The sequence below is a fragment of the Pleurodeles waltl genome, chromosome 6 (genome assembly GCF_031143425.1).
Source record: "Pleurodeles waltl isolate 20211129_DDA chromosome 6, aPleWal1.hap1.20221129, whole genome shotgun sequence".
In the NCBI taxonomy this organism is placed as follows: domain Eukaryota; kingdom Metazoa; phylum Chordata; class Amphibia; order Caudata; family Salamandridae; genus Pleurodeles; species Pleurodeles waltl.
Window position 1 is genome coordinate 1,697,882,851 of NC_090445.1, and position 27,605 is coordinate 1,697,910,455.

Consider the following 27,605-nt stretch of genomic DNA (forward strand, 5'->3'; position numbering starts at 1 on the left):
ATGCTATGTATTCTTCAGGCTGCGATATCGACTTACTTAGTCAAAAGTATGAATTACCTCAGTGCTCTTTTTCAGTTTCCTTCTTGATATTCAGGCCTTAAAAGCCACCTTTTTTGGCTTTGTATTGAACCACAATTATCATGTTTGGAGATTGTGCCATTACATTTCTCTTGTATCCTGGTGCAGTGTTTAACCTTGTTTTTATGATCTGTAATGTTTCATTACATTCTTTTAATGTGCACAAAACAATGTTATCACTATTTTCTTTCTTAGATTTCACTGTCTGGAACATTTACAAACCCGGGATTTGAATTCCTACTCTTAAAAAAATGTGTTTCACACAAAGAATTTTGGTAAACCTTACCATATACGCTGCTGTTTTTTTAACTTTTTTTCTACACTCAATAAACTACTACTGGATCAAAACAGAAAATAAGCAATTATTGAAAGAACGTTTTCCCTCTCATATATTGAATATTTCAAAGGACACTATAACTGAATTAAAAAACAGCAGGACTTTCATCATTGCGCCATATCAAGATCATAGAGCCGGAAACCATATTCACACAATTGCAATTGTTCACAACGATGTTACACAACTTTATTGTTTCATTCCCTGCACAACAAACATCTATGTCTATGTAGTGAAGGCGGTCTTAGACAAGCATGTTGATCGTTATGATTTCCCTTATGTCACAACAGATATCCTGTGTCCAGAACCAATGAACTGTGATCCAAAATATATCGCACTAGATTCATCCCAGGATGCAACTATAGATAAACTTTCCGTATTTGAAATACAAAACCTGCACCCACCAACATCGTTTTATGTGAATTTTACTGTGTGCATTTCCACTATGTTTGGAAATTATGACAATGTCTTACAGTTCACTCAGACAATAGAGATGTATAAACTGCTGGGGGCAGGGAGGGTCACAATCTATAAAAATAATTGCAGCCTTTTGATAGAAAGACTCTTGCAATATTACATTGCTGAAGGGATTGTAGAGGTGGTACCTTGGCCCATCGAAAAGTACCTTGCTCCAGCAAAAGCATGGCACCACTCAATGGACGCCAAGGATATTGGGTACTATGGACAGTTGGTAACCCTGAATGACTGTATGTACAGGAATATGTATCGGAGCAAGTATGTGGTACTCATCGACCTGGATGAAATAATTCTGCCCCTCAAACACCATGATTGGACGAGTATGATGGACAGTCTTCAGAAGCAACATCCCAATGTTGGGGCATTTCTTTTTGAAAATCATGTCTTTCCCAAACATGTGTTCAGCCCGACTGAGGGGTTTAACACTTCGTCTTGGGAGGCTGTGCCCGGCGTGGACATCCTGAAGCATATTCACAGGGAGCCTGATAGAAAAGATTACTTTAATAACAGAAAAATGATTCTCAATCCCCGGACGGTGATTCAAACATCAGTTCACTCTATTCTAAAGGCCCACAAGGGGAGCCTGAACATTCCCATCGATGTTGCACTCCTCTACCACTGCAAGAGTCCTAATCAACCTACTCTCCCTAGAGAGTCCCTAATCGAAGATCCAACCATCAGGAAGTACATGATCCCACTGACTGAAAATGTTAACAATGTGCTTGAAAGGAATATGTTCTTGAATAAAGTTCTGAAGGGCTATTAGAGATTACAGACCGGTATCTGTTTGGTCTTGCAAATCACCAGCTTGGATGCCTTGTGGAACATAGTTTTGCTCTGAGGCCTCAGTACGAAGAAGACAAGCTAGAGAGCTTGGTTGGATTGGTGCTACAGAGGGACATTGCAAAACTGATATTTTTGGCATACCTGGGAAGCAAATCAACAGTAATGATGTACATAAGGTGCTAGGGAGTTTGCCAACAAAAATCCGTCAGTCATATTATGAGCAACACGATATGGTGGAATTGACCTCCTATGCCACAAAAGAAGTATTGCTCAACTAGGTTTTAGAAATAGTTTTGGTTCCGTTATTCAGAGGATATGCGTTTGAAGACAGAGGGTCGTTCTGCAAATGTTATACATTTGAAGTAAGACTCGTGTTAATTTTAAGGAGGTTACAGTCCCAATTGCTTGCGAGACACTGCTCCTTTATTGAAGAAAACACATCTATTGGTAAATGTCCCTATTGATAATGCATTTAAAATTGCATATGCAAATGTTTTAGAAGGGGTAATTTGTTCTCGTCGATCTGCATGTTACTGACAACAGAAGTTTGTGTTAATCATGTTAATTTATGGGAACCTGTTTTACCCACTGTCTATTTATTTACTTAATTGCTTTGCCGTATGATTTATGATGTTGAGACAGAGTTTGCCCTTTCATCAGGGAGTTACATGTCCATAGTGAATGTCAAATGATGCAATTCCCAGTATTTTTAAAATCCAAGTTAAATTTAGATACTCAAAAATAAATTTGCTCTGTTCAATTTCCCATTCTCCGTTATCATAATCCGGTTTTGGAAACATCTTATCTTTACAAATGGCATTGGTGAATATGGAAATATGAACTATAAAAATCTGCAATTATGTTGTGGTTTACACAACCACACTTTTAGGGAAAGGGGTGCGTTTGTGACCAGTTGAGGAACTTGGCACCTTCAAAAGTTGATGAACTACCTCAAAGCACTCACTGTTGTCACTGACAGACGAAAGTGGTTTTCAGTTTTTTCCAATCACAGAACTATCACTCTGTGAATAACCCCTGTGGCCAGACTGGATCCAAAGATTTGTTTTCTCTGCAGTCCCATTGTACGACAGTAGGTGGCATCCTATCTCATTGAGTCTGTCCCACCACAAAAATTACATTCCGGCCATAATATAACCACGCCACCCTCCTCAAGTCAGTGCCAGTTCCTTTCTTTTCTTGCTTTCCAACGTGGATCTGGAGCTTGCTCACTTAGTTTTGGACACTGATAGAAAATGATCTTTAAAATATTTACATTGTGCAAGGTACAGGTCTCCCCCTAAATCAATTGAGTTTAAACCCTGTAAAGATTGGCACAAACAGATGTCAGTGAAGTCCGTCCCTGGTATCTTGGCTCCTCACATGACTTGTAGTCTTGCAGCAAATACAATTGAATGAATCCTAAGGCCATCTGTGACCACGAGGCAAAAGTCTATGTTGCCAAGCCCTGTAAGGAGGTGAGGAATACCCAATTCCGATCGAAGTCGCAGACCAGATGCGTTCTTGGTTCAGAGGCCACACTGCGAGAGAGCTGCATCCCACTCTAAGTCTTCGAGTAAGTCAAAAAATAAGCATATAAGAAATCCAAACATAGCTTCCCCACCTCCCTCCTCTGTTATCAGGTGATGGCATGTGGATGTCAGGGGTCCCCAGATCTCAACCACCCACTTTCGAAACTCTACAGGTCTGAGTCCGTGGGGCCATCGCCAAAATTGCAACAAATTCATGCCAACAAAGAGCCAATGTAGCATATTTTTGGTACCCTTCTGGAGCCATCTGGTGCACCACTGAGTCCCAGGGATCTGAGAAGGCCTGCAGTTTGGTTTCCACCACTAGATCTGTCCCTGACTGCAACCTTCTACTGCGTTCTGGAGCCTTCCTTGACTCCGGGTCAGCACTTGCTCTGACTCCTTCCCTGGTGCCCAGTACCGTGCAGGATCCACACCTGTCCGTTCCAGCAACCATGCCGCAGATGCCTTATACAGGACGCTGACAGAAGTTTGTTGTGTGGTGTTCTTCTAGGCATAGCCAGACCCTATAAACCCAGTAGGTCGCCCAGCAAGTCCTTTCCATGGCAACAGTTAAAGGTCATTTGTCACCTTTAATGGCCATTATACGGTTACTTGACAAGCCATCTCTGTTTAAGTCATCTGTTATGATGTTTATTAAAAGGGATGACCCACATGTTTCCACTGAAACCTTTTGTGATTCTCAAATGAGATCTAAATTTGGTTCTTACATTCCTAATGTGCAACTCCATTTGAACCGATGCACAGTTACACTCTGAAGCTACTGACCATTAAGGCAGTGTTCCTTGTAGCAATGATGTAAGCGTGTTGCATGTGTAAGCCACAGGCTCTTCCTGTCCAGCAACAGTGTGCCACCTTCTTCTTAGAAAAGTTAGTGCTGCGGACTAAGGTGGTGTTCTTTCCGAAAATCGTCATGCCCTTCCACATTGGGCAGTCTATCACTCTGACGGAGTCCTTTGCTCCTCCTCATGCATCCAGACTCTAATTACTTAGACCCTAACAGAGCTCTGAACTCCTGTCTTGATCGCACCTGCGATCATCAGGTAGATGAGCTCTTCATTGAGTTCTCAGGAACAAAGAAAAGAAAGGCACTACAGATATGGACCATTTCATATAGCTTTCCCTTTGTATTGACATCTAGTTTTGATTGGCTAAAAAACAGCCTCCAGATAGACTGCAGACTCATACCACCAGATCTAAAGATGGCACGCAGTGTACCTGTTTCAGACATATGCCAGGCTACAATGTAGGCATAAAATAACATGTTCATAAAGCAGTAATGCCTGGATAGCCAGGTCTTACGAGAAGTACTCTTCCTATTTAGTCATGCAGATTTCTGGTCTGAGTCATTTCACAGATCCACCACTTGGGGAGGTACTGTTTGGGTATCTACAGTATTCACAAGGTGATGAATATGCGGTTTGAAGTATCCATCAGAATAACAAGTTACTTACCTTTGGTGATGCGCTGTCTGGTGGATACTCGTTTTAACCGTAGATTCCTCACCGACCCTCTCTCCACTCTGTTCTGTTGAATGGACTCCCTTGTTCCATATTAAAAAGATTCCAGATAACATATGTACACATGGCTTAATCTGATTATTGAAGGCTCTGCGTTCAACGGTGGGGACACACATCAGAGAGAAACTGACGTCCGCTTGGAAGTGGCAGTTCTATTGTGGCCTAAAGTCATTTGCAGAGCGGGATGGACTCAATGCGGAACTACATGATGCCACCTACCAGCTTTTGAGGGAATTGCTCTTAAAACAATCTCCTGATACAGTCTGTTCCCTGGTGGATATTCACAAAGGGAGAAATCTGCAGTTCGAGTATCCACCACAAAAAACATTACCAAAGATAAGGAATGTGTTCTTTAGACATGGGGAGATAATCCTGTCATGGTTTACATACTTGGGTCAATTACCATGGAGGTAAAATCATTCAATGTCATAATGAGAACAGAGCTGTGTGTTCTGAGAAAGGCAGTTGGAGGGTAAAGAGTTAAGACGAGGATGGTGGTTCTTGTATCTGCATACTGGGAATAAATACAACTTCAAATACCAGCAAGTGTCAACTTGTACTTAAAAGAACACTGGCGATGACCTACAAATCCACGGTTACTTGTAAACCACCATCACACTGCCACCCTAAAAGTTGGTGTTGCCGTTACTAGTTTCTGCTGCTCGTAGAGGGTGAGTCGTGTTGTGACTCCACATGGAAATCTGAAGGTACTGATTTTAATTGAGTATAGTGTGGATTCACGTGCAATCACCGGACAAAATGAGTTATTAACACTGAGCGTCTCAGAGATGTTGAGAAACTTCAACTGAGACCGACCGGTGAGACCGCTGTCAATCAATGTTTTACTGAGTTCTTGGCTGTTGAAAGAGGGGTCGGTTGTCCAATTGTCAAAAGAAATAAAGAGGTGTAGATGGTCACAAATAACAGCAATAACTGTACCTGTTTGCTTCACATCCCATTAGCGCGAGCCTCACTGTATTGGCAGCTCGCTACGTAGCACGGGCCTTGCTGGATCTTTTTATCTGATGCTGCGTCAGGCTGACCTGCCTTGAGAGAGGAGAGGACATAACTCTCCACAGTAGCCATTTTCATTCCGGAAATACATAGTGATGTGCACACTGAGCGGCGTGCAATGTATCTTGACGTGCCTGTGAAGTTGTCTCACAACGACACTCTATTGAGCTGGATGTTGTAGAGGTGGACGGCGTTTGTCAGTTACAGTGCTGATGTGCACAGCTGATAAATATTTTGCATTTTAAACAATGATGTGCATGTTGGTACTATCCTTGCAGTTTGCAATGCAGATGTGCACAGCTGGAGAATATATTGGGCCTCATTTTAACCCTGGTGGTCACCGACCTCCAGGGTTAAAGTGGCGTTCGTACCGCCAACAGGCTGGCAGTTCGAAATGCCCCATTTTGACCGCGTGGGACTGGCGGTATATCGCCATGGCGGTCCCGGCAGTCGCAATCTGCCAGGGCAGCGCTGCAAGCAGTGCTGCCCTGGGGATTTTGACTCCCCTTACCGCTAGCCTGACCATGGCGGTAGACACTGCCATGGAAAGGCTGCCGGTAAGGGGATTTGCGGGGCCCCTGCACTGCCCATGCACATGGGGTGGGCAGTGCAGGGGCCCCCAGGCACAGCCCCATCGTGATTTCCACTATCTGCTTGAGCGCGACGGGTGCTGCTGCACCCGCCACACCACCACATTGCCGCTGGCTCTATTAGGAGCCGGGTGCAATGTTACGGCCCAGCAGGGATGTTGAAATGTGGCTGGCGGGTTTGCGGCCGCATAGGCGGCTGTATGGCGGTTCAACCTCGGCTGAGGCCGCCCACCAAGGTTGCAATGAGGGCAATTGTGTTAAAACATTCATGTGCACAACAGTACTTCCTTTGCAATTACAATGCTGATGTGCAAAGGTCATAAAAATATTGCGTTAAGACACTAATGTGCTCAACAGTGTTTGCTCGTGGCTATAACGCTGATGTGCACAGCTCAGAGAATATCATCAACAGAGCTTAAAACACTGCGTGTACAACTGTACTCTCTATACTTTGAACGCCGATGTGCACAGCCAAGTTACTTTGCATGAAGTAAATAGTAAACTGATGGTTCTGCTAACTACATAATAAGTGCAGTTGTTCATTTACTACTAAGAAAAGAAAAAAAGAACCATGACTGCTAATAGCATGACACATCCCTCACAATTCTTGTCAGAGAATGTGATCCAATGATAATGTGGAAACATTAGAAGAGGCTATTTGATTCTTATTTATTGGCAATGGAGAGTGAGGAATTTTCTGCAGTACGAAAACGAGCAGTATTGCTCCGTAACTTGGGTTTGTGGGAGGGGGAGAACGTGTTTAAAATTTTAAATGAGAAACCTATTAGGAGAGAAAAAGGAGAAGCTCCTGATGTAGATGAGATGTCAGTAATGATGTTTGAGGAACATTTTGGAACTCGAATAAATGTGGTGCTGAAATGAAATAATTGTATTTATGTAAATATATTCTTCACTAGGATACAAGGGAAAAGGGAAAAGATTGGGAATTATGTAGCTCCTTTGAAATTGCTAGCGCGTACTTGTGAATATGTCAGATTCACTAATCAGGGATCAATTAGTAAGATGCACAAATAATTCCAGAGTACAAGAAAAATTGTTAACTAAGAATCCAGATTTGAAAGAAGCAATAGCAATCATAGAGGGAATGAAAATACTATGTTGTGGGTGCAAGAAATGCAAGATATCAAGAAGAATGAGGTTCCAGCACTGGGTGGTATGGGTGAAGGTGGAAAATTGGAGAAGTTTGTGAAGTGAAAAAGAAAGGGGGTAATTCAGATAAGGACCGATTGACGAAAGGAAAAAAGAACACAAGGACAATAAGCTGAAGTATTTTAGGTGTGGCAGTGAAGGCCATCTATCAAATAGTCAGGGATGTTCTGCTAGGCTGGCAAAATGCAGCAAGTGTAGCAAGAAAGGTCACTATGCTAGAGTGTCCAAAGGATAAAAGGGACAAAATGTATTGACAGTGGAAGATAACACTATTTTCATACTCAATGTCAAGGATGATGGTACAGTGGATGGTGAGCCTATTAAATTGCCAGAGTGTGAGATTCTGGTTGCAGGAAAAGCCATAAAACCTTTAGTGGATTCAGAGTTTCCATGTACCATGGTGGCAGAGGAAAATTGGCACTCGGAGTTTGGCAAGCAGAATATTGTCTTTCAGCACTTAATATCAATACTGCAGGGTACGAAAAGATTGTTATGTTGGGATATACACTTACGAGAATCCAATTTCGTGACAGGGAAACATTGGGGAAAATATATGTTGCAAAAAGAGGGGACAATTTGTTGGGATGTGGATCATGTTGGATCCCAGTTCAAAACATGATAACACTAATGAAGATGTGATTAGAGAATATCCCCAAGTGTTCACTAGCAAATTGGGATTGTTGAAATGATTTGAACACAAGATCATTTAAAGGATAATGCTATTCCTTCTGTACTCAAGGTGAGAAATGTACCTAATATGATGTTAGCCTCATTGCAGGAAGAACTTAACAAACTCCTAGAATACAAGGTGGTTGAGGAAATAGAGGTGTCAGAGTGTTAAGCTCGAGTTGTTTTGGCATCCAACGATGGGGAAAAGAATGCGTGTAGACTTACAAGATTTGAACAAACATATTTGGGTGTACTGTGACCCCCTCCCTAATATTTCTGAGTCTTTAACTAGGTTGGGAGAGGCTAAAGTATTTAGTGTGATTGACTTGTCGTCAGTTTACCACCAGGTTCCCCTGCATCCGGGCTCCAGGCACCTGACATTGTTTGTCATCGCGTTGGGTGCTTACTGCTTTCTTCATACGCTTTTCGGATTAGCATCCGCAGGTGCTTGCTTCCAAAAAGTGATGTTAAAAATATTGAACGGCATACCAAGGTTGTTGGTATTTGAAGATGATATATTTGTGTCAAGGAAGGATATGGCTGCATGATCATATCTTGAAGCAAGTGTTGAGCAGAATGAGAGAACATGGTCTTACATTGAGCAAGGAGAAATGTAGATTTTGAGTACCCTCAGTCACATATCTAGAACACACCATTTCAGGAAAAGGTGTTAGCCCCAAATTAGAATTAGTGGAAAGCATTGTAAGAATACCTGATCCAGTTAGCAAAGACCAAGTTAGGTCTTTCCTTCAGTTAGTGGAGTTTTATGCCAATTGTATACCAAATTTTGCAACAATTTCATTACCATTGAGAAATGTATGGAAAAGGTTTGCATTTTGAATTGACCAGTGAGTGTAATCAAGATCAATTTGCAACTATTGAAGATGCCATTGCAAAGATGGCTACATTGGGTAAATTTGATGTGTGTTGCAGGACAATACTCACTACAGATGCAAGTCTAAATGGACTTGGAACACTGTTGCCTCAAATGGTTGACAGGAAGGAGACAGTAATTACCTTTACTTCATGTTCAATTAAGGGTGCAGGAGAAAGGTACTCTGTGATTGAGTGTGAGGCTTTAGCTGAGTCATGGGCTAAGTTTTTTTTTTTCTTTGGTGCATGCACTTTACAGTAAGGACAGATCATTGTACAATTGTCCAGATTTTTTTCATGTAGGGAAGGGGCATATCTTAACGCCAGAATAAGTAGATGGGGTGAAGGACTGACGGAATTCAACTTTCAGGTTGAATATATAGCCGGAGCAGCTGACTGTCTAGACTGCCAAAGATGGAGGGTGTGCCTGAGACCACCATTACTGATGATCAATGGGTATTGGAGGAATCAAGGGGTGTAGCGTGGATAAAAGAAATTGCCATAAGTAAAGAGGAATGGATCAGGTTGTGCGAGGAAGATAGTGTCCTCAAAGCTGTATCACAGTGGGTGATAAAAGGTCAGCCTGGCTATAAAGAGCTACCGGAGGAATTGAAGTGATTCTGGAATGTCCGGGATGAATTATGTTTATTGGAGGAAAAAGTCTTCAGAGGTTCCAAAATTGTTCCATCTCTTTGTTTGAGAGAGAAGATTATAAACCTAACCCATGAAGGGCACTTGGGTAGGAACTCAACAACATCCATTCTGTCAGTGGTATTGGAGGCCAGGTGTTGATCACCAAGTAGAAAACGTTGTGAAGGATTGTGTACTGTGTGGGAAGAGTGAAAAGAACAAAGGACCATATGTACAAACACTTTTTCCCATAGACACCGAATGGGTAAAAACCTTTGGTACATCTGGCCCAAAATAACAAGATTCCCTCCTTTGGCCCCCGTTTAGATTCCAAAAGAACTGTGGACCAAGTTGGGGTTGGACATTGTGGGTCAGTTGAAGGAGTTATCCCCTCGAGTGATTTGTATTATTGAAGGTGGATTATACATCAAAATGGGTAGTCACTAAATGTGTGAGTACTTTAACACCAGAATAGGTATTGAGTTTTAGAGTTTGTTAGAGAAGGAGTCCCGCAGTATCCTGTGATTGATAATGGAGTCCAACTCTGTTCCAGGAAGATGTGTGATTTTTTTTTTTGAAAGGATTGTCCATTTCTGATTTGAAGACTGCTCTCCCTTCTCCTTAAACCAGCCTCACAGGGTATTGGAACTTTGAGTCAGTTGTTTTAGGGCTGTATGATATGCATCTAAAAGAGGTATTTATTGGGAACAGGGATATCTAACCTAGGTCCAAATGGACCCGGTCGATGCAACATTTTCAATAAATTTTCAGTATCCAAGACTCATTCCCTTGAACCCTCAACGGAAGCCCCAATTAAGGACTGTTACACCACCACATGATGCGCTTGAACAAAGTCTGAGAACAGGCCTCAGTGTTGTACTACTCATACCAGCACCAACTGCAGTGTTTGTGAACTCCCCATTACTGTTTACCACTCAACAGATACAACATTTTGTCAATTTTGTGAACATTTCCAAACAACTGGAAGCTCTTGGCTCGATTTATGAATAGCACTTGCAGTTAAGAAGCAGTTGAGCTCAATCGCTCTCTTGTGACCTTTTGGTCCTGGCCCTTTTTTTGCAGCGTCATCCCCAAAGGTTTTGCCTCCTTCTTCCTATTTTCTCTGACCTGTTTCTGCTTGCTTTAGGACTCTTGGCACTTTACCACTGCTGGCTAGTGCTAAAGTGCAAGTGTTCTCTGTCTAAATTGTATTGATGATTTGTTTATCCATGATTGGCATATTTGATTTACTAGTAAGTCCCTAGAAAAGTGTACTATGCCCAGGGCCTGTAAATCAAATGCTACTAGTGGGCCTGCAGCACTGATTGTGCCACCCACATGAGTAGCCCTGTAAACATGGCTGAGACCTGCCACTGCGTGGGCAGTTCTGAACTGCCAGTTTGACCTGGCAAGTGCATACACTTTCCAGGCCCAAACCTTTCCTTTTCCTATATGTAAGTCAACCCTCAGATAGGCCCAACGCATTCCAGTGGGCAGGGTGCAGTGTATTCAAAAGGCATGTACTGGTATGTTTTACATGTTCTGTGTGAAATACTGCTAAATTTGGTTTCCACCATTGTAAGGCTTACCTCTTCCATAGGGTAACATGGGGGATTTACTTGAAATATAATTTAAGTGTAATTTTCCATTGGGGGCAGATAGAGATCTTGAGTTTGGGGTCTCTGAACTCACAATTTAAAAGTACATCTTTTTGTGAAGTTGGTTTTTCGATTGTGAGTTTGAAAATGTCACTTTCGGAAAGTGGGCATTTTTTTTCTTAACCATTCTGTTCCTCTGTCTGTTTGCTGGAATACATGTCTGGGTCAGGATGACAGTTGGACTGTTTGTGGATTCACTCTAGACAGTCACACAAAGGGAGCTGAGGTGTGCCCTGCCTATCCTGATGGGTCTTCCTGGGCTAGAGTGGTGGGAGGAGCTGACACTTGCACCTGAATAGGGCTGTCCCTGTCCTTACACAAAATAGTCTCCAACCACTGGATTGTGTCTGGGGCCAGGGCAGAAAAGGGCAAGGTCTTTTGCACTACGAAGACTTTCCTTTGAAATACTAGGACCACGACTTTAGAATCCTTCTGGACTGAGGACATTCTGCCAGGAAGAAGAGATGGGTGCTGTAGGAGGGGCTGCCACTCCGCCTGTTGGTTGCTGTGCTGGCCTGCTGCTTGCTGCTACTGTCCTGGGAGTGAAAGGACTGGACTTTGCTTTCCACAAGCTGCTTCCAAGGGTTCGTCAGGGGCTTGGACTGAGCTTGCCTCCTGTTAGAAGTCCCAGGAACATCAAATATTTTATCTGCCAGCACCTGGGCTTTCTTGCTGAGAGTCCTGACTTGCCAAGTGGTGGCAAATCCAGTCACTGGACCCTTCGAAGTGAGTTCTGGTGAAACCAAGTACATCGATTCCAGAGCAACTTCAGGATTGGCGCTGCTGTCCTACTCCACGTCTCTGCCTGCATCCGAGCTGTGGTCCCTGCTGTGTGCATTGACTGTGACAGACGTCGCAGGCCCGACACTGCTGCCACACCTCTGAAGTCCTTCCAGAGTGTGAGTCCTGAGTGCAGTGTCTCCAACGTCCTGGACATCCGACTCTGCCGCTGCACCTGTGGCCCCGTGGTGTGATCGTGACACCGCAAAGTTGCTACCTCGCATCTTGACCTGCGGGATTCATCGACTCCTCTGGATCCTAAGGAACTGACGTCTCCCCACCAAGGCCACATCACCTCCCCTGCAGCATAAGGAACCGACGCATCACCTCCCCTGCCTAGCAGTAAGGAACCAACGCCTCACCTCCCTGGTAGCAGTAAGGAACTGACTCCGCACCAGCTCCAGTGCTGCCTCACCTCCCCAACTCCATGCTACGTCTTTGTTTCATCATTTTCAACGGTACTATACCAGGGGTCCATTCAACTCCATGACAGGCCTGAACTCCCTCGTAAGTGGCATCAAACTTTTGGGAACGACTCTGTCAAGACGTTGTGATAGTTCCAGTTGTAGCTATTGTGTTTCTAAGTGCTATACTGATGTTTAATCTTTGAAAACTATACTTTGCTTGTGTATATTGGATTTTTTGGGCATTTTGGTCTTGTTTTATTAAGATAAATATTGGCTATTTGTCTAAACTGGTGTGGAGTACTTTTGTGATGTTCTTACTGTGTTAATGTGAGGGTGTACAAATAATTTACACATTACCTCTGAGATAAGCCTGGTTGCTCGTGCCAAGCCACCAAGGGGGTGAGCAGGGGCTTTCTTAGGTGTGTGACTCCCTTACCTTGACTAGAGTGAGGGTCCTTACTTGGACAGGGTGGAAACTACCAACTAGAGACCCCATTTCCAACATGAAAACATACGGTGTGCATGATTTACCGTTGGCCACTTCCAACTGTACTTCTGCCTCCTTTTATATGCATTGATTACTGGTGGTCGATTGATATGGCTTTTAATTAAATGTATGTTAAAATATAATGATACATATGGTTGCTGAACAATGAGGAGAACTTATAGGTCAGTGCATCTGCATAAATCAGGGGGACATGTGAGCGTGCCCTTTATCCGTGGTTAAAATGTAATTGGCTGGTTCTCTGCTATTTTAAAGCTTTTTGGAGTGAGTTTGGCAAGTATTAGCTCTGTTGTGCATCGACTACTGAACAGCTTGACAAACAACGTCCAGAGGTACTTTAGGACAATAAACCACGTATTCTAAAGTGTTTTAGAAGTGGGAGCGACTTTCTTTGATGTGCACAGATTTCAACGATATGTGGTGCCATACACTCCTAAAGTAATAACGTTTCCTAATTACTGCGCAAATGCAAGTGACATTTACTGTAGTGTTTTACAATTACATAAGCATCTCCTTATTATATTAATGAACATGTAAACGTTCCTCCTCCATCAGTTTCTAATTATAAACATTTCCTCACATACTTTTACAAGTCAGTACTTCTGAAGTGCAACCATCATAACTTTCCCCTTAAGTATAATAAACAACTTCACCTAAAGCCCTTAACAGGTTTAAACAATTCGTGTTGGTAGGCAACCATAAACAACGTCTCTTCGGGATCCTTGAGACTAAAATCAGCTTTACCTAAAGAGTTATACTAATGTGTCTAGTGTCTACTATGCAGCTGCAGAAAATTAGTCCTGGAGTACATTATGACCAAATTCAAAACCCTTTAGAAATGCTGCTTTGTTTCAGAACCACACTATATATTCATCATCGAAGGCCACACGCTGTTCTGTTTTTGTAGGAGTTCTCCATCGAACTTACAGATTGGATGAATCAGGAAGTACCGGCCTAGTCATGGAGTCTCAAGCTTCCTAAAAGAATTCTCTCGTGGTCTCCTGCCTACACTGACATCTAAACATATCATGAGATAAAGGTGGCTCAAATCATCCCAGAGGAGATCTCCTGCCTTTCTTCTTGGACCGTAATATGTGGCGATTCACTAAGAATTTGGCTCCCACTGCAACCACTACCTCAAATGAGTAATTACATGTGTAGCTATTTATTATCTGGCAAATGAAAAACTTTTCTGTGGTTTATGGTTTTGCGCTTACTGCAAAAAATGGAGCTGGGTGTATTTTCTTGTTTATTTAACCAACAGGTGTTTACTCATGTTTGAATGTCCAATGGATTTTATCCATATACAGGACAATACAGTCACCTGAAATCATTTGCATTGCACACCAGCTTAAATTGGCTCAACTGCCGCACTTCGTTAATCTTCTCTAGGAAATCTTTTTTTCTTTTTTTTAAGTCAAGCGCACAAGTGCTTTGACCTGTTGTAAGTATTGTGAGCTTTTAACCACACCCATATTACGCTTGTCACTTTCACTCATTCATGGGCTTGCCTTTCAAAAATCTCCTGATGTCATTGGTAATTCCTCTACTGTCCACCTTGAGGCTGTTTTTGTCCCGCCTTGCAGACTGCCTCGGTTACATGGATTACTGCACGATTGCTGATATATCCAGCGTGGGCAAACTAATAATTTTGTTTCTCCCCTTTGTGCTGCATGGGGGCCATGACGCTCACACCGTGATCAGGCACAATAATGTGAACTTGAACAGTGGTATTGAAGCGCTGGTCATATTGTTCACAGTTACCGAATCAGAGTCCTTTCTTGTGGCTCTTCCCTTAAAACACTTGAAATTCAAAAATGCTTTACATAAAACAGAAATCCTCAAAGTGAAAGTAGCTCTCCTGGCACACCGGGAGAGCCAATACTACAGTATTCACTGCACATGGGAAAACTCAACCCATAATACTTTGCAAGCATATTTTTCACAACATATTTGCCCATAACTTAGCCTGTGAAATGGGACCACCACCAAAACATTCAGCACGACGTGCTCTTTCTGTCTAGGTCATCTTTGGATCTCCACACTAAGTTGGTGGGGACCCCAAAATAATAACCCCCTCCCACCATTTAGTGTCTTTTAAGCATTCCCATAGTTAGAACTTTTGTTTTCTAGCTGGGAATAGCTTGTAGTTTAAGGGCCTTGTTTGTCATGTCATTGTGAGAGGTCTGAAAGTATGTAATGTACTATGCGCTCTAGGGGCAACATATATGGTTACTCTGCGTTATTTATTGCTGTTTTCTTTCTGTATTAGTGCCATTTTATTTTTGTGTGGTTACGCTATTTGTGAGTTAACTATATAGTTACATGACCATGTTTCTTTCAAATGCAATTTTCATTGCAGTGTCCTCTAGGGCTGTTCCAAGCATTACAGTAATATCAACTCATTAAAATATTAGTGGCACGGAAACGTGTCCCATAATGCTTTTCATGGCATTACTTTTACAAAACATTTTGCTTATAACTCAGCCTGTAGTGGTCCTAGGACAAAGGGACCACATTCAAAACATTGACCACAATCTATTAGTGGAGACTCCATAATAATAACCTCTCTCAACATTCAGTTTGTCTTAAACTTGCTCATGGCTGGAACTTTTGTTTTATAGCTAGAAGTTTTGTGTAATGGCATTGTTTGTAATATCATTGCAGTAGGGCTCCTAAAAATGTTCTCTAGGGGTTAAGTATATTGTTACTTTGCATTACTTTTTCCTGTTTTTTTTCTTTGGGTTATGCCCCGTAAGAGGCTTAGAATATGGTTACATGATTACAAATGATATTTTTGTTATGGTGCCTTCTCGGGCTGTATTGAGCATTACAGTCTAATGCCAAAAGTTTCTTTCTGATAAAGGTTTAAATGATAATTGTATATGTTTTAATAATCTCCTTATTACAATTATGACCATAATTCAGACCATCGTAACATCCTTATTCCACTAAGACTGTTTGAACACTCTTGATATGTTTGGGTGACCCTTCTAGTTTATTTCTCCTTTGTGGCTGTCTTGTGTCTTTTTTCGTGCATTATGTTAGGCAGCCAGCAACTCTGATGGTGGGGTGGTGAAAGCGATATTCTTTTGGAATTGGCATGGCAGATTTAAATTAGGATGCTAAATGTCAACATTTTCATTTTTGTCGGCAGATAGAGGTAAGAAGGTAAATATTTGTGCTTTAGTTATATGCAGGGCCAGTGGAATTAGATGGCAGAAAATATGAAATTATGAGGCAGGGTTGACCAATATATGTGGCAAGAAAAGTCCAGTTATGAATTTACAGTGCCAATAACTCTAACTCAAGCAAATGCGAGACCAATTGCATTGCAATGTAACTTTCCTACCTGTTAGTCTGCACAGCAGTTGACCTAGCATGCATGATCAACAGTAGCCAGAATCATCGAAAATAAAACCTTTTTTCAGTAATGTTCCATATTAATACATAATGGAAAATAGTTTGTTTTCTGTCTGTATTTATCGGTAAAAACTGAAAGAACGGGAACCTTAATAAATAAGCCTACTTCCTCCCATGCCACAGCTAATCAATGCCCCAGCTAAGTCATGAGTAGTTCATTCTATCCTGATTTTTCTTTGGACTTTGATACATGTAATTTTGTTGATTCCATTGTAATTACAAGTGTCAATGCAAAGCAGAAACAAGGATGTGTGGCTCCGTTTTGACCAAAGACTAATATGAGTTGTACCTCCACTCTAGGATAGGTTTACCCAGCCAAGTTGGCCATGGGAAGGACAGAAACCAAAAGATCATAGCAGCTCTACCGCCTCACTAATATGGCCTGCCTGCAGCCTTGATGGTGCCCTCTACAGTAGGGCTTTGGGGTTCTGCCCCTATTATTTACGGCCATTTAACATTTTCTGATTTTCAAGCATCAGATCCTTATAGAGTTATAACCTTGAGCCATTCCAAGCTTTCAGGCTGAAATTTCTTGTACCTTTAAATTAGTGATTAAAATGTTTTAAAATGGTCATAGGCCCATGAGCAATTTTATTTTGTTTACTAGCAAATCCATCTCTTCTGAAACTTTCTGAAACAACCCAAACAGCTAGTCTGATAGACATGCTGAGCTCTCCACTTCTAGAGTTCACAGTAGCTCAGGTTTCTACTGCACATCGTTTGTGAGGTAATCCCTGGAAAGAGCTCTGCTCTTTTTTCCTTCTAGCTTACAGTTGTGACTGATCTTTAATGGATTACAGGCAGTACTAGCATCAGCTCTACTCAACACTTCTGTGTTTTTAGTTTTACATTTTATGTGGCCCATGGGAGAAATTTCGAACTGTCATCATGGAAAACATGGAGAAGATGTCACTCTTCAAAACATGCTGTTCTTGTGAACAAATAAGGATTTACATAGATCATCTACACTTACAGTGCATTTATTAGCTTTATCCCAAACATAAAGGCTCTTTAAGAAAAGGAGGCTGGCCCTTTGTCTTCTAGAGAGCAAATCGATTCCCCCTTAATCTGTACCACCTTCTCAGAGGATGATTCTGTGCAGAGCACCCCAAAAAGCACCTCAACAAAGTTGGGTCAAAAAGAAAACCTGTTGAACTTTCACAGTAAGAGTTATCTGAAAAAGCACCTGTCTCTGCCTCCCAAAGGGAAAAATGTACGTTTCCAGAGAAAAGGCATAAAAAAGCTGCACGCTCTTCGTAACAAAGTCCTTAAAAACCTAAACCGTTTTCTACCAAAAAGCACCTGATGACGATGAAGGTACCGTCACTGATGGTGCTGCTGTCAAGGAGACCAATGATGACAGCAGCCAATGACTATTTCACTTAAGGAGACCCTAGGTATGCCTTCCCATTGACAATCAATGCAACCCTGTCAGCAAAGAGCCTTATTAACGACGACCACATCAACATTACCAAATATTGCCAGATTCTGCTTGCAGAAGTTGTCGGTGCCGTTCTGGGCGGTGAAAGCACGTACTCTAAATGGCAGCAGAAGGGAGCTCGACAAATAATGTGGACATGTTCCTGAAGCCACCACCGCCTTTCGACACTTCAAAGAAACAAAACATGGGTGTTAAGTGGACTACGTGGATTGAAACATCAGCTGACTTCCTACATGCCCTATAAGAGGAAGGTGACAAGAAGATCATCAAATATTTGTAAAACCTTGTAGGTGATGGAGTGAAAGGAGTGCTAAAGAAAATCTTGGAGACTCTCCCTCTCCCAACCCACCTGCACCCTACCTGCATTGCACAAGCCTTTATTAACAGCGTTGCAAATTGGCTCTTAAGAACATTCAACAATTCAAACCAGCACTGTCAGAGGATATAAGCATTTTTCATAAAAATATAGGCACTTAACATAACAGTAAAGGCCAGCCACCATGTAATCCCATCACACTACATAGTACACCATCACATTTTCCAGGGCCCGGTTACCAACAGTCTAGGGAGGTCTAGTGTCTGGGGGATCAAGCAAGTCTGCCAGCATCGCAGCCTATGCATGTAAATCGTCCGCCAGCTTTGCATCTTTCCTACAGTTACGTATGCGCCCCTCCTCAGCCACTGCCTATTCGTCCACATCTGTCATTCACTCCTGCACCTCTGGAGGGGTAGGGGAGAGCTAATGAATGGCAATTCGTCGTTTTGCCAGGACTAACCCTAGTACAAGGAATTTCCTACTCAGGGCCTTTTTTTTACAAACCGGTAACAAACCCAGAAGACAATGCTCAGGGTCCCTTGGGAGTGACCCATCACATTACCACATGCAGCCGGTCTGTCACAGTCTGCTAATATGTGTTTAATGCCCTCCATCCCCATACCATACGCAGGAAGTCCACTTGTTCCGCAGAGCAACGGGTGCATGCAGAGGTCTGTCCCGAGATAATCATGTTTAATACAGCTAAGGTCAAGTATACTTGGTGGATGACATTATATTGACTCCATTTGAACCTCATGTTAACTGTGGTTGTTTGCACCGCTGCATGCACAGAGTTCCATTCCTTCTCTGTAATTTGTTCTCCCAGCACAGTTTGCCATTTATCCTGTATTGGTAATGGTCTATTGGTGACATCGTCCCAGAGTGCCCTATATAAAAAGATCAGTTGCCTGCCTTCCTCCTTATTCAACAATGTAGCTAGTGTTCCAGACTCATGGGGGCCTCAGGGAATGAGGGCCATATACCGCGAGCAGTGACCGGCAACTTGGCAAATTGCAAGATTTGCCCCTGACCGAGTTGAGAGGTCTTCCCGGCATTCTGTAGTGTTATGAATCTGTTGTTTCGGTACAAATCTCTGAGTGTAGTACAGCCCCCTACATGCCAACGCTCCATTACCATTGACTGCTTTATTTGGAGGAAGGGCCATGGGGACAAGTCATGTGCATAAGGGGCGCGTTTGAATACTTGCCGAACTACCCATTCCCACGCCCAACAAACCTGGCCAAGCATAAAAGGTGTTGATTTAGGGACTCGCACCCCTAACATGAGAAGCTCCGGAAGGGGTGTGTCCCATGGGTACTGGGAAGTAAGAGTTTTTTCCATATGTTTCCCTCATCAGGCCACTGACTGCGTGTTGTAGTAGAGAAACTAGATAATATAGCTCAAGATCAGGAAGTTCAACACCCCCTTGGTGCCAAGGCCTTTTCAGGGTGGACAAACTCACTCTTCCTCCCAGATGCCCAAAGTAAATCAACAATAAATTTGTTGAGTTTCAAAATGTACCTCCTGGGGATGCCAAGTAACGTACCCTGAAACATCTACAAGCAACGGGCCAGACCACCATTTTAACTAGTGACACCTTACCCATCAAGGACAAGTGTAGCATATTCTAAAATTTAGTTGAGGGCCTAAGCCCATCCATAACTCTCCCTACATTTAGGGACAGAAACATATCCGCTTGTTGTGCAATTCGTATGCCTAGGTGTCATTCACTCACTGTCTCCCAGGGGAGAAATATATTATGCAGCCGGTCCCTCAGGGCCTCTCCCAGCCCACAGGAAACAGTTAAGACTTGGCATGATTAAGGTGGAGCCCAGGTAACTCCCTGAACTCCGTCAATGCCGCAAGTAAGATAGGGACAGAATTCTCCAGTTGTTTCAAGTGTACCAATGCATCATCTGCATATAAAGAGACCACGTAGGTCGTCTCTCCTATGGTCCCTCCCCAGCCACGCATCACCCACCTCAGCTGAATCGCCAGCGGTTCAACAGTCAGAGTAAATAGTAACAGGGATAAGAGGCACCCCTGACTGGTCTCCCTTTGAGGTTGAAATTTGGGCGACACTGTCCTGACGACTATCACTACTGGTTCCTTATAAAGCAGATGCACCCATGTAATGAACCACTCCCCAAGTCCAACTTTGCTTAAACCCTGTCATAAATAATCCCACAGTAGGGAGTTAAAGGCTTGCTCCACAATAAGGAGGGCCAAAGCACATGGCTCCTCCCGTAGTTTCGGATGCGTGCAGTACCAGAGACAACTGTCTTAGGCTGCAGAAGGTGTTTCTGTGAGGCATAAATCCGCACTGGTCCTTGTTCATCAATGCTCTCATGTGATAGATGCTAGGATTCTCAGCAAAATTCTGACCATAAGGTTACTCTATGTTAAGCAAAGATAGGGGTTGATTTGAAGATTCCTCACTGGCGTCCCTGTCCGGTTTAGATATCATAACTATGAGCGCCTACATCATTGAGTCTGGCAGACTCCCCCTTTGTAGTGCTTCCTGATACACCACCAGCAAGCGCTCCGCCAGGAGGTTAGCTTTTTATTTTTTATAGAACTCAGCTGGTAGCCCATCACCCCAGTGGCTTTAGAGGATTGAAAAGCCGTATTGCAGACTCAATTTCTTCTTTAGAAAGCGGCACATCTAAAAGAGTTTTGATTTCCTCTGTCAGACTAGCCATCGACAAATCCATCAAATATGCTGCCACATTGGCAGCAGGAGCAGAGCACAGTTGCGCAAACACCTTCTGTAAGTGTTTGGCAAAGACTTTGGTTATGCTGTACTGGGAGTTCACTTCCTGACCTCTAGAATCCTGTACCACCACCACTGGTGCATTCTTTACGTCACTGCTGAGCAACATGGCGTACATTCTACTAGCCCTGTCACCCTCCATATAAAGGTGCTGTTTATACGTAGTACGCATAAAGTTATGAAGTCTGTTCCATGTTTCCAAGAATTCCCTCTTAATATCTTCCACTCCCACAATTTATTCAGAGACCCTGCCAACTCGTCCTCCAGTACCTTCAGTTTTTATTCATGCAGGTCTAACATGCGTATAAGATGCATTTTCACCCCACATGACGCCTTCATGCATTCCTCCTTGAGTACCACCTTTATAGCATCCCACTCCGTGGCCTGAGCTCCAGTACTTTCTCATTTTGTTCAAAGTAATGATCTAGTGTCTCAGAGACAGTCTGAGTAAATACGGGGTGAGTTAGGGCTTCAGCTGTCATCCTCCAGAGCCCTCTTACTGGTTCTATAAGAGAACAAGAGTGGGGGATGATCTGATATATATCTTGCCAATATGAGATGTCAACAATATGTCAGAGCGCCAGTCACCAAACAGTAGTCTAGTCCACTAGACGGCCTGGTTGCCAGGGTGAAGCAGGAGTGCAATGGATTGCGCTCCCCCACACCACGGAGGTGAAGACCCACATTCACCCCGGGCACAGTCAAGCTCGCCATTGAGCAAGCCATTAAGGTCTCAGCCACAATTACGCTAGGGCCTAGATGAACAGCTGCCGCCCTCATGAGCGCCCCACAAAAGTCAGAATCATCAGTTAGGGGCAGAACCTGAAAAAGTATGTGGAAAGTATGAAGTTTAAAGTTAGTATTCTTTCAATTCGGATTAATTTAAATCTGTAAAATACAAATCCGCGCTGCTACATTACTGTACACGTGCAAACAGTGGAACATTCAAAAATTGTGTGAAAAGCACTTCCTTATTTTAATGTTTTTTTTGCAGTACTCAATTCAAACGTCATAAAATGTGCGTGGATGGATGAAAAATGTAATATGCACTTTTGCACTAATCGCAAAACCAAAATCCCAGAACGCCGCCTGCTTTTTACACCTGCACACATTGTTCATCACCTACTATTCTCTTTAACGGATCACTTCTTTCTCTTCCAGGCGATGGTTTTGGGTGGCTTTTAAAGTTCACGCCAAACGTCCATTACTGACGGCGGCCTGCTCTTCTGATGCAGGTAGAGAGGGTGGACAGTCGTGAAACCTGAATGGTGCTCCGCGCAGGAGGTGCCTACGAGGTAATTAACAGTGTTCCTTATCTGTGCTCAAGTCAATGTTAGGTGGACGAGGCCTCCAGAAACACATAACTTTCAAAAATACACGTCTACAATGTATCTGATGCCGTTACTGTGTTTTATTACTATGTAGCCACTATTTGGGTTAGGATTACGAGTGCAGTTTTGTTTGAGGAATTTATTTAACGCATTAAAAACGAGTGAATTTTCACTTCAAATAGATTTGCTCCTACATAAAGTTACACCAGTGTTGTGTCATTTTTCTGATGACTATACCTACTAAGCGGGGTTGGGATGAGTGTTTCTCGGAGAGAGTGCCTCTATGGTAGGTGAAGAGTAGAACTGTGCAACATTTGCTTTCGTGTAAAATGAAATTTAAGTCAAATTACTCATAATTACTCAAAATATAATTCTTCCATTTAGTGCTATATTACGAAGAAGTGTGTTTTGACATTTGTTTGACACTAGGATGCATTTTGGATAAAAGAAAGCGCAAAAAAGAATTGCTGCAAATGAGAGCTACTTGCATTCTGGTTGTTCGCATTGTTCCCAGACTCTCGCATTACAATTTTGCTGCGATCCCCCCCCCCCAGGTAATTACGTGCTGTGTGTAATGTCATAATTTCTGGACTTTTGCAAGACATTGGATTATAATTTGGGTTGGGTGACTAGCCACCTCAGGTAACAATCACAGTCCTTGTCAGGGTGAACCGTCAAAGCTACTAAAATAACTTGAACTCAACCCCCTGCCAGGTAGGGCCCAAAGCAGACAGGCTTAACTTGGGGCAGTATGTAAAATATTTGTGCAGTATCAAAATAGTAATATAATCAAAATGCAAAATGATAAAAATCCCAAACTCGATTTAAAAGATGGAGCGAAATGGAGCTGACTAAATAACACCAAAACGGCAAAAAGCCACAATAAGGGGAATCTGAGAAATGAATTTTAAAATATTTGAGGGAAATTGTGTCACAGCACCATTGAAATTAAGTGGTCGGAATAGACCGGAACCAAAGCACAATTTGAGGCTTGTTGCAGCGGAGCTAGGGCCAGATACACAAACCAGATTCAGCCTGGTCAAAGAATTTTGCCTTGTGATTTAGAGCCGGATTTAGATCTTGGCAGTATGGATACTCCATGCAACATCAATGGAGTATTCATGCCACTGAGACTGTAGTCTGCTCATCAGATTTATATGCTGACCTCTGGTTTAATCACAGCAGCGACTTCTCCACCTACGGAGTCCGGCTGTCAGAGGCAGACCTCCGATTATGCCCATCTAATTTAGATGGATGGATTAGAGGTCCGTTTTCACTACCTGTCACTGCCAGGAAAACCCTGACTGTAAAGGGCAGTGAAAACTTAAATACTTCCCTTGCCATGGAAGATTATTCCCATGGCCAGTGGGGCATTTTCTTTTGAATTTTCAAAAAGAAAATCCCTCCTCAACATTTTCTTTTTGTAACTAACAAAGAAAACAGTTTCATGAATAGCTCCGTCTTGTTGAGGGAGCCATGCACCAAACGTCAAAAAGCATTAACAGGGACCGCTGTGGTGACGTTTATATGACCACACGTTTGGCTGTCATTTCTAAATTTGGCAGATTGAGTAGTCTTAGTGTGACAGACGTTAATTCCTCCGCCAGGCCAATGGAGATTACTTTGTCTGCCAAATTATAAATTGGTGCCCTAGACCTTTAAGTCTCAACCCACCACATGAGTACACTTCCATAGCCCCATGAACCTCAGGGAGGAACTTTGAGGCTCATAGAGTGTCAGGTAGATGCCAACTGCAGGTTCCAGTTTAGGTCCATTTGCCACTGGTCAGCTGGACAGTTGCAAGAAAGGTCTCTTGTAGTATGTTGTATCCCTGTAGCTTGAATGGGAGGTCAGCCTATTGACCTTTGTAGTCCCTATTTGGCATGGGTAAAAAACAGTGCTTAATTTGTGCTTGTTGTTTCCGGTGTTGAGCACCGGCACTGATTTTTGAGGGCCGGGGCTTATTCGTCTGCCTCAAGCATTTGGTGTGAGCAAAAGACACATATGGGAAAGACGGAGGAAGGGAAAAACTAAGAAGCGTCACAAAGGGAGAAAGTAGAAAGCTGCAAGAGTGAGTTGAAGGGGCAGGGAGTGGCTTTATGTGGATTGAAGAGGCCCGAGATAGCGTCAGGTTTATGCTGCCTCAGTATTCCGTGTTCACACATTTAATTGCAGCAGCCGTATGTTTAAGAGGAAGGCTTTGGGCCCGGCACTTTTTAATGTACAAATCTAGCACTAGTACAAAAGGGAGCATGTCCTGTCCTTCAGGGCTCCTCTCAGGTCACAGACAGCAAGCCAAGTCCTATTCTGTTTCTCAGCTCCATAAGTGTTCTGAAGTGGGTGTCTAGAGATGCCGCATTTATGCCTGGCTCAAACTAGTGGGTTGGAATGACTCCTAGAAATGCCCTAACCCACTGGTTGAAGATCCCAGAGCAAACCCTACTCACTTTGGCAAGTCTATGGCCACACTAAACTTGGGGGTATGTCTGGGGAGCGTACTATGGTAATCTTGAGTGTCTTTCCACAACTAGTCTGTAGTTACCATTGTACTCCCAAGAAACCCAGACATATAAATCTGACAGGGCTTTCGAACAACAAGGCAGTTGATACACAAGAATTGTGTTGGCATCCTATCTCTGTCCTATCAAGTGTGTTATATGTAAACCCAGCAGACATGTCAAGCCAGCTTTGACATTCAAGCAGTAGTCAACACTGTAATGTCAAAAGGGACACAGCCCCCACCTTTCTGCTGCGTTCAAAGGAGGTTGACCTGTCAAAGTGACCAACTGTGAAGTTCCTGTGAGGCATTTTGCACCTTTGTCACACTTATTCAAATACTAATCTCTGGCTGTGAGAAGTTGGAGAGCAATTGCAAATAACCCTCCACGAAATTCAGGCAGGGAAAAGGTAACTTCTAAAAATTAATTTCCCTTAATGTTTATTAAAAATCTGACTTCACTATTGAAGTGGATTTTTTAATGACTATTAAAAATAGGTATTTAATTATTTTTCTAGATAGTCCCATTCCCAAAGTACAATTTAGGATCTTTCTGTGTACTCTGGTTTTCTACACAGGACAGCTAGTTCACCCACAGCGAAAAATAGCTTTTGGATCCTAGTTACTGTAAGCACGTTACCATTAGGTTTCTGCGTGTCCTACTCTTAAATACCACGCACCCTGCCATGTGGGCTTCACAGGAGGGTGCACAATTTTTTAAATATTTGGTGACTTATTAATAATTCAAAGAGTTTTTGAAATGTCGAAAGGGCTTAACGGGTTGAACTCCAGTGTTCAAACTACCAAAGTCAGAATACAATGGTAGGTCTTAAGCTATGTTTTACACAGTCATTGCAGTGGATGGCAGAATAGGTGCTGCTAGTGACATTTAACTCTCAGGCCCTGGAGACATTTTGCACCATTTGCCAGGGATGTATACGTGAGTTAAATATACCAATTAGGCATATATCAATTGGACAACATTAAAAAAGGGGAGCACAGGCACTTTATCAGTGATTGGAAGGATTAAAGTGCACAGAGGTCTAAAGCCAGCACAAATATAGGGTCCAGCAAGGCTGGAAAGTGGCAGGAGTACTTCCTCTTTTGTTTAAGAGGTAAGTGAAAGGGGTATTGCATGGGGAAAACTATTTTATGACAGATAAGCAAAAAATTAAAGTGAAAAGACACTTTTGTATTACATTTAGACCTCCATTAAACTTGTGCATTTCTGCATGCCTAAATGGTAAAGCACACGAGTACTATGCAGTTCACATAGTCAGACTGCAAGAAAGAGTTATTGAATTCTGTCAAAAAATCCCCTGAGGAGATATGTGAAACGCTTTGTGGATTCCATGGTTGTCAAAAATGTATTCTGAAGGAAACCTTTTATGATTGGAGCGAGTTCCACTTTTTGGGCGATTCAGAAACCAATCTCTAGAAGTACTCGTGCAACTACATTTACTTCATGGATTTTCATAAGTATCTTGCTAATTTCCTCACTCCTTATCTCTAGTGCCTTCCAGTACAGGACACTGTACAACCAGACCACCAATATTGCTGGTATGTTGCTTGTACTACTGAGTACAGCATTTCTGCTATACATGTCTTTGCTCTAAATCAATACAAAAAATCATTTCTGCTGTCCTACACTTACTCATGTGCATTGTCCACATGGCAGACAATCTGTAAAGGTAAGTATTTTGGTCTTGTGGAGAAATTACGACCCTATGGTCCCAAATACAATATAGATGTTTCTTTGTTTTATTAGCACCCAGTTAGCACACTTGCATCATCACTGCATTGTTAAGATGTTAGGTTTAGGTGAGCAAGTTGGATGTGAAAATCCACTGTGAAGTTATGAATTTGTGGGTGTGGAGCATATTTCAGATCCTAGGCCCTGTTTAAAATCTGCCATTGCATAGGCGTTTTGGTAGTTCCATCACTGGGTATAAATGTCAGCTAGAAATCAAACTCTGCCTGTGTGCCAGCAGCTGGAGTTTCTTGGCACCTAAGGTTTCTTTGATGCTTAAACAATGTTGTGGGTTGGGCCCACAATTCATTCCTTCCTGTCTTAATTTCTTTGTACGCTGTGAATTTCCTCTAATCTATTTTTATTATATTGAACGTGTACAGTTTCAGTGTAGGCATTAAAATCCTTTAATCATGTCTACCACCTTTCGTGAGTTCTTAGCCACATATTGTGAGTGATGTATGGGAGAGGAACCCCAACTTACACTTCAAATAAATGTTTTAGTGCCATTTTTAGCTGTCTTGTAGAGTGAGAAACACAGCACAAAGCACAACTCCGGAGAATTCCCACTCTGCTTCCCTTTTTAGGTCTTTCCCAGTGCACTTGTCTCTCCAAGACCTTTTGTTTTTTTATCAGTGGGCTTAGAGACCACCCATTACTTACTATTGGTTGGCTTAATTTTATAATCTTATGTATTGGCTTCTTTTTGGTCAGCTACTACAGGCTTTCTTCCTCTTCTTGTGTTTGTTTATACCTGAGTGCATGTTTCTCAGCTGGCTCCCTCATGTACTTCTACCCCCATTGTACCTTCTGTGTCTGCCTGCGTAAATCCCCCCACCCCTTACCCTTCTTACCCTACCAGTGGCTTTCTCCACTGTCCCTCCCTTCCTACATTAATTGCCATGATGGTTTGCTTTCATGTGCCCTCCCTCTATGACTTGCCACCACCCTCCTCCTCTCTTTCTTTTGTCAGTGTTGGCATGCCCCCATTCTTCCTCGCTCCCCCCAATCATTGTTGGCTTGCCATCCAGCCCTC

At 42.7% G+C, this 27,605-nt stretch overlaps 1 protein-coding gene across 10 annotated transcripts in view; it reads left to right on the top strand.

The window, feature by feature from the left end:
- LOC138301369 (glycosyltransferase family 92 protein F13G3.3-like) overlaps positions 1-27,605 on the top strand; it is a 205,465-nt gene that overhangs the window by 155,085 nt on the left and 22,775 nt on the right. For 6 of the 10 annotated variants that reach the window (XM_069241782.1, XM_069241783.1, XM_069241784.1 and 3 more), the window contains one exon: positions 274-5,284. In XM_069241782.1, coding sequence (XP_069097883.1) covers positions 330-1,655 — 1,326 coding nt within the window. In that variant the 5' untranslated portion in view covers positions 274-329 and the 3' untranslated portion in view covers positions 1,656-5,284. Of the gene's footprint in view, positions 1-273; positions 5,285-22,152; positions 22,287-27,605 lie in introns of those variants that run through there. The other 4 variants (XR_011205098.1, XR_011205097.1, XR_011205099.1 and 1 more) reach the window with 1 other exon arrangement.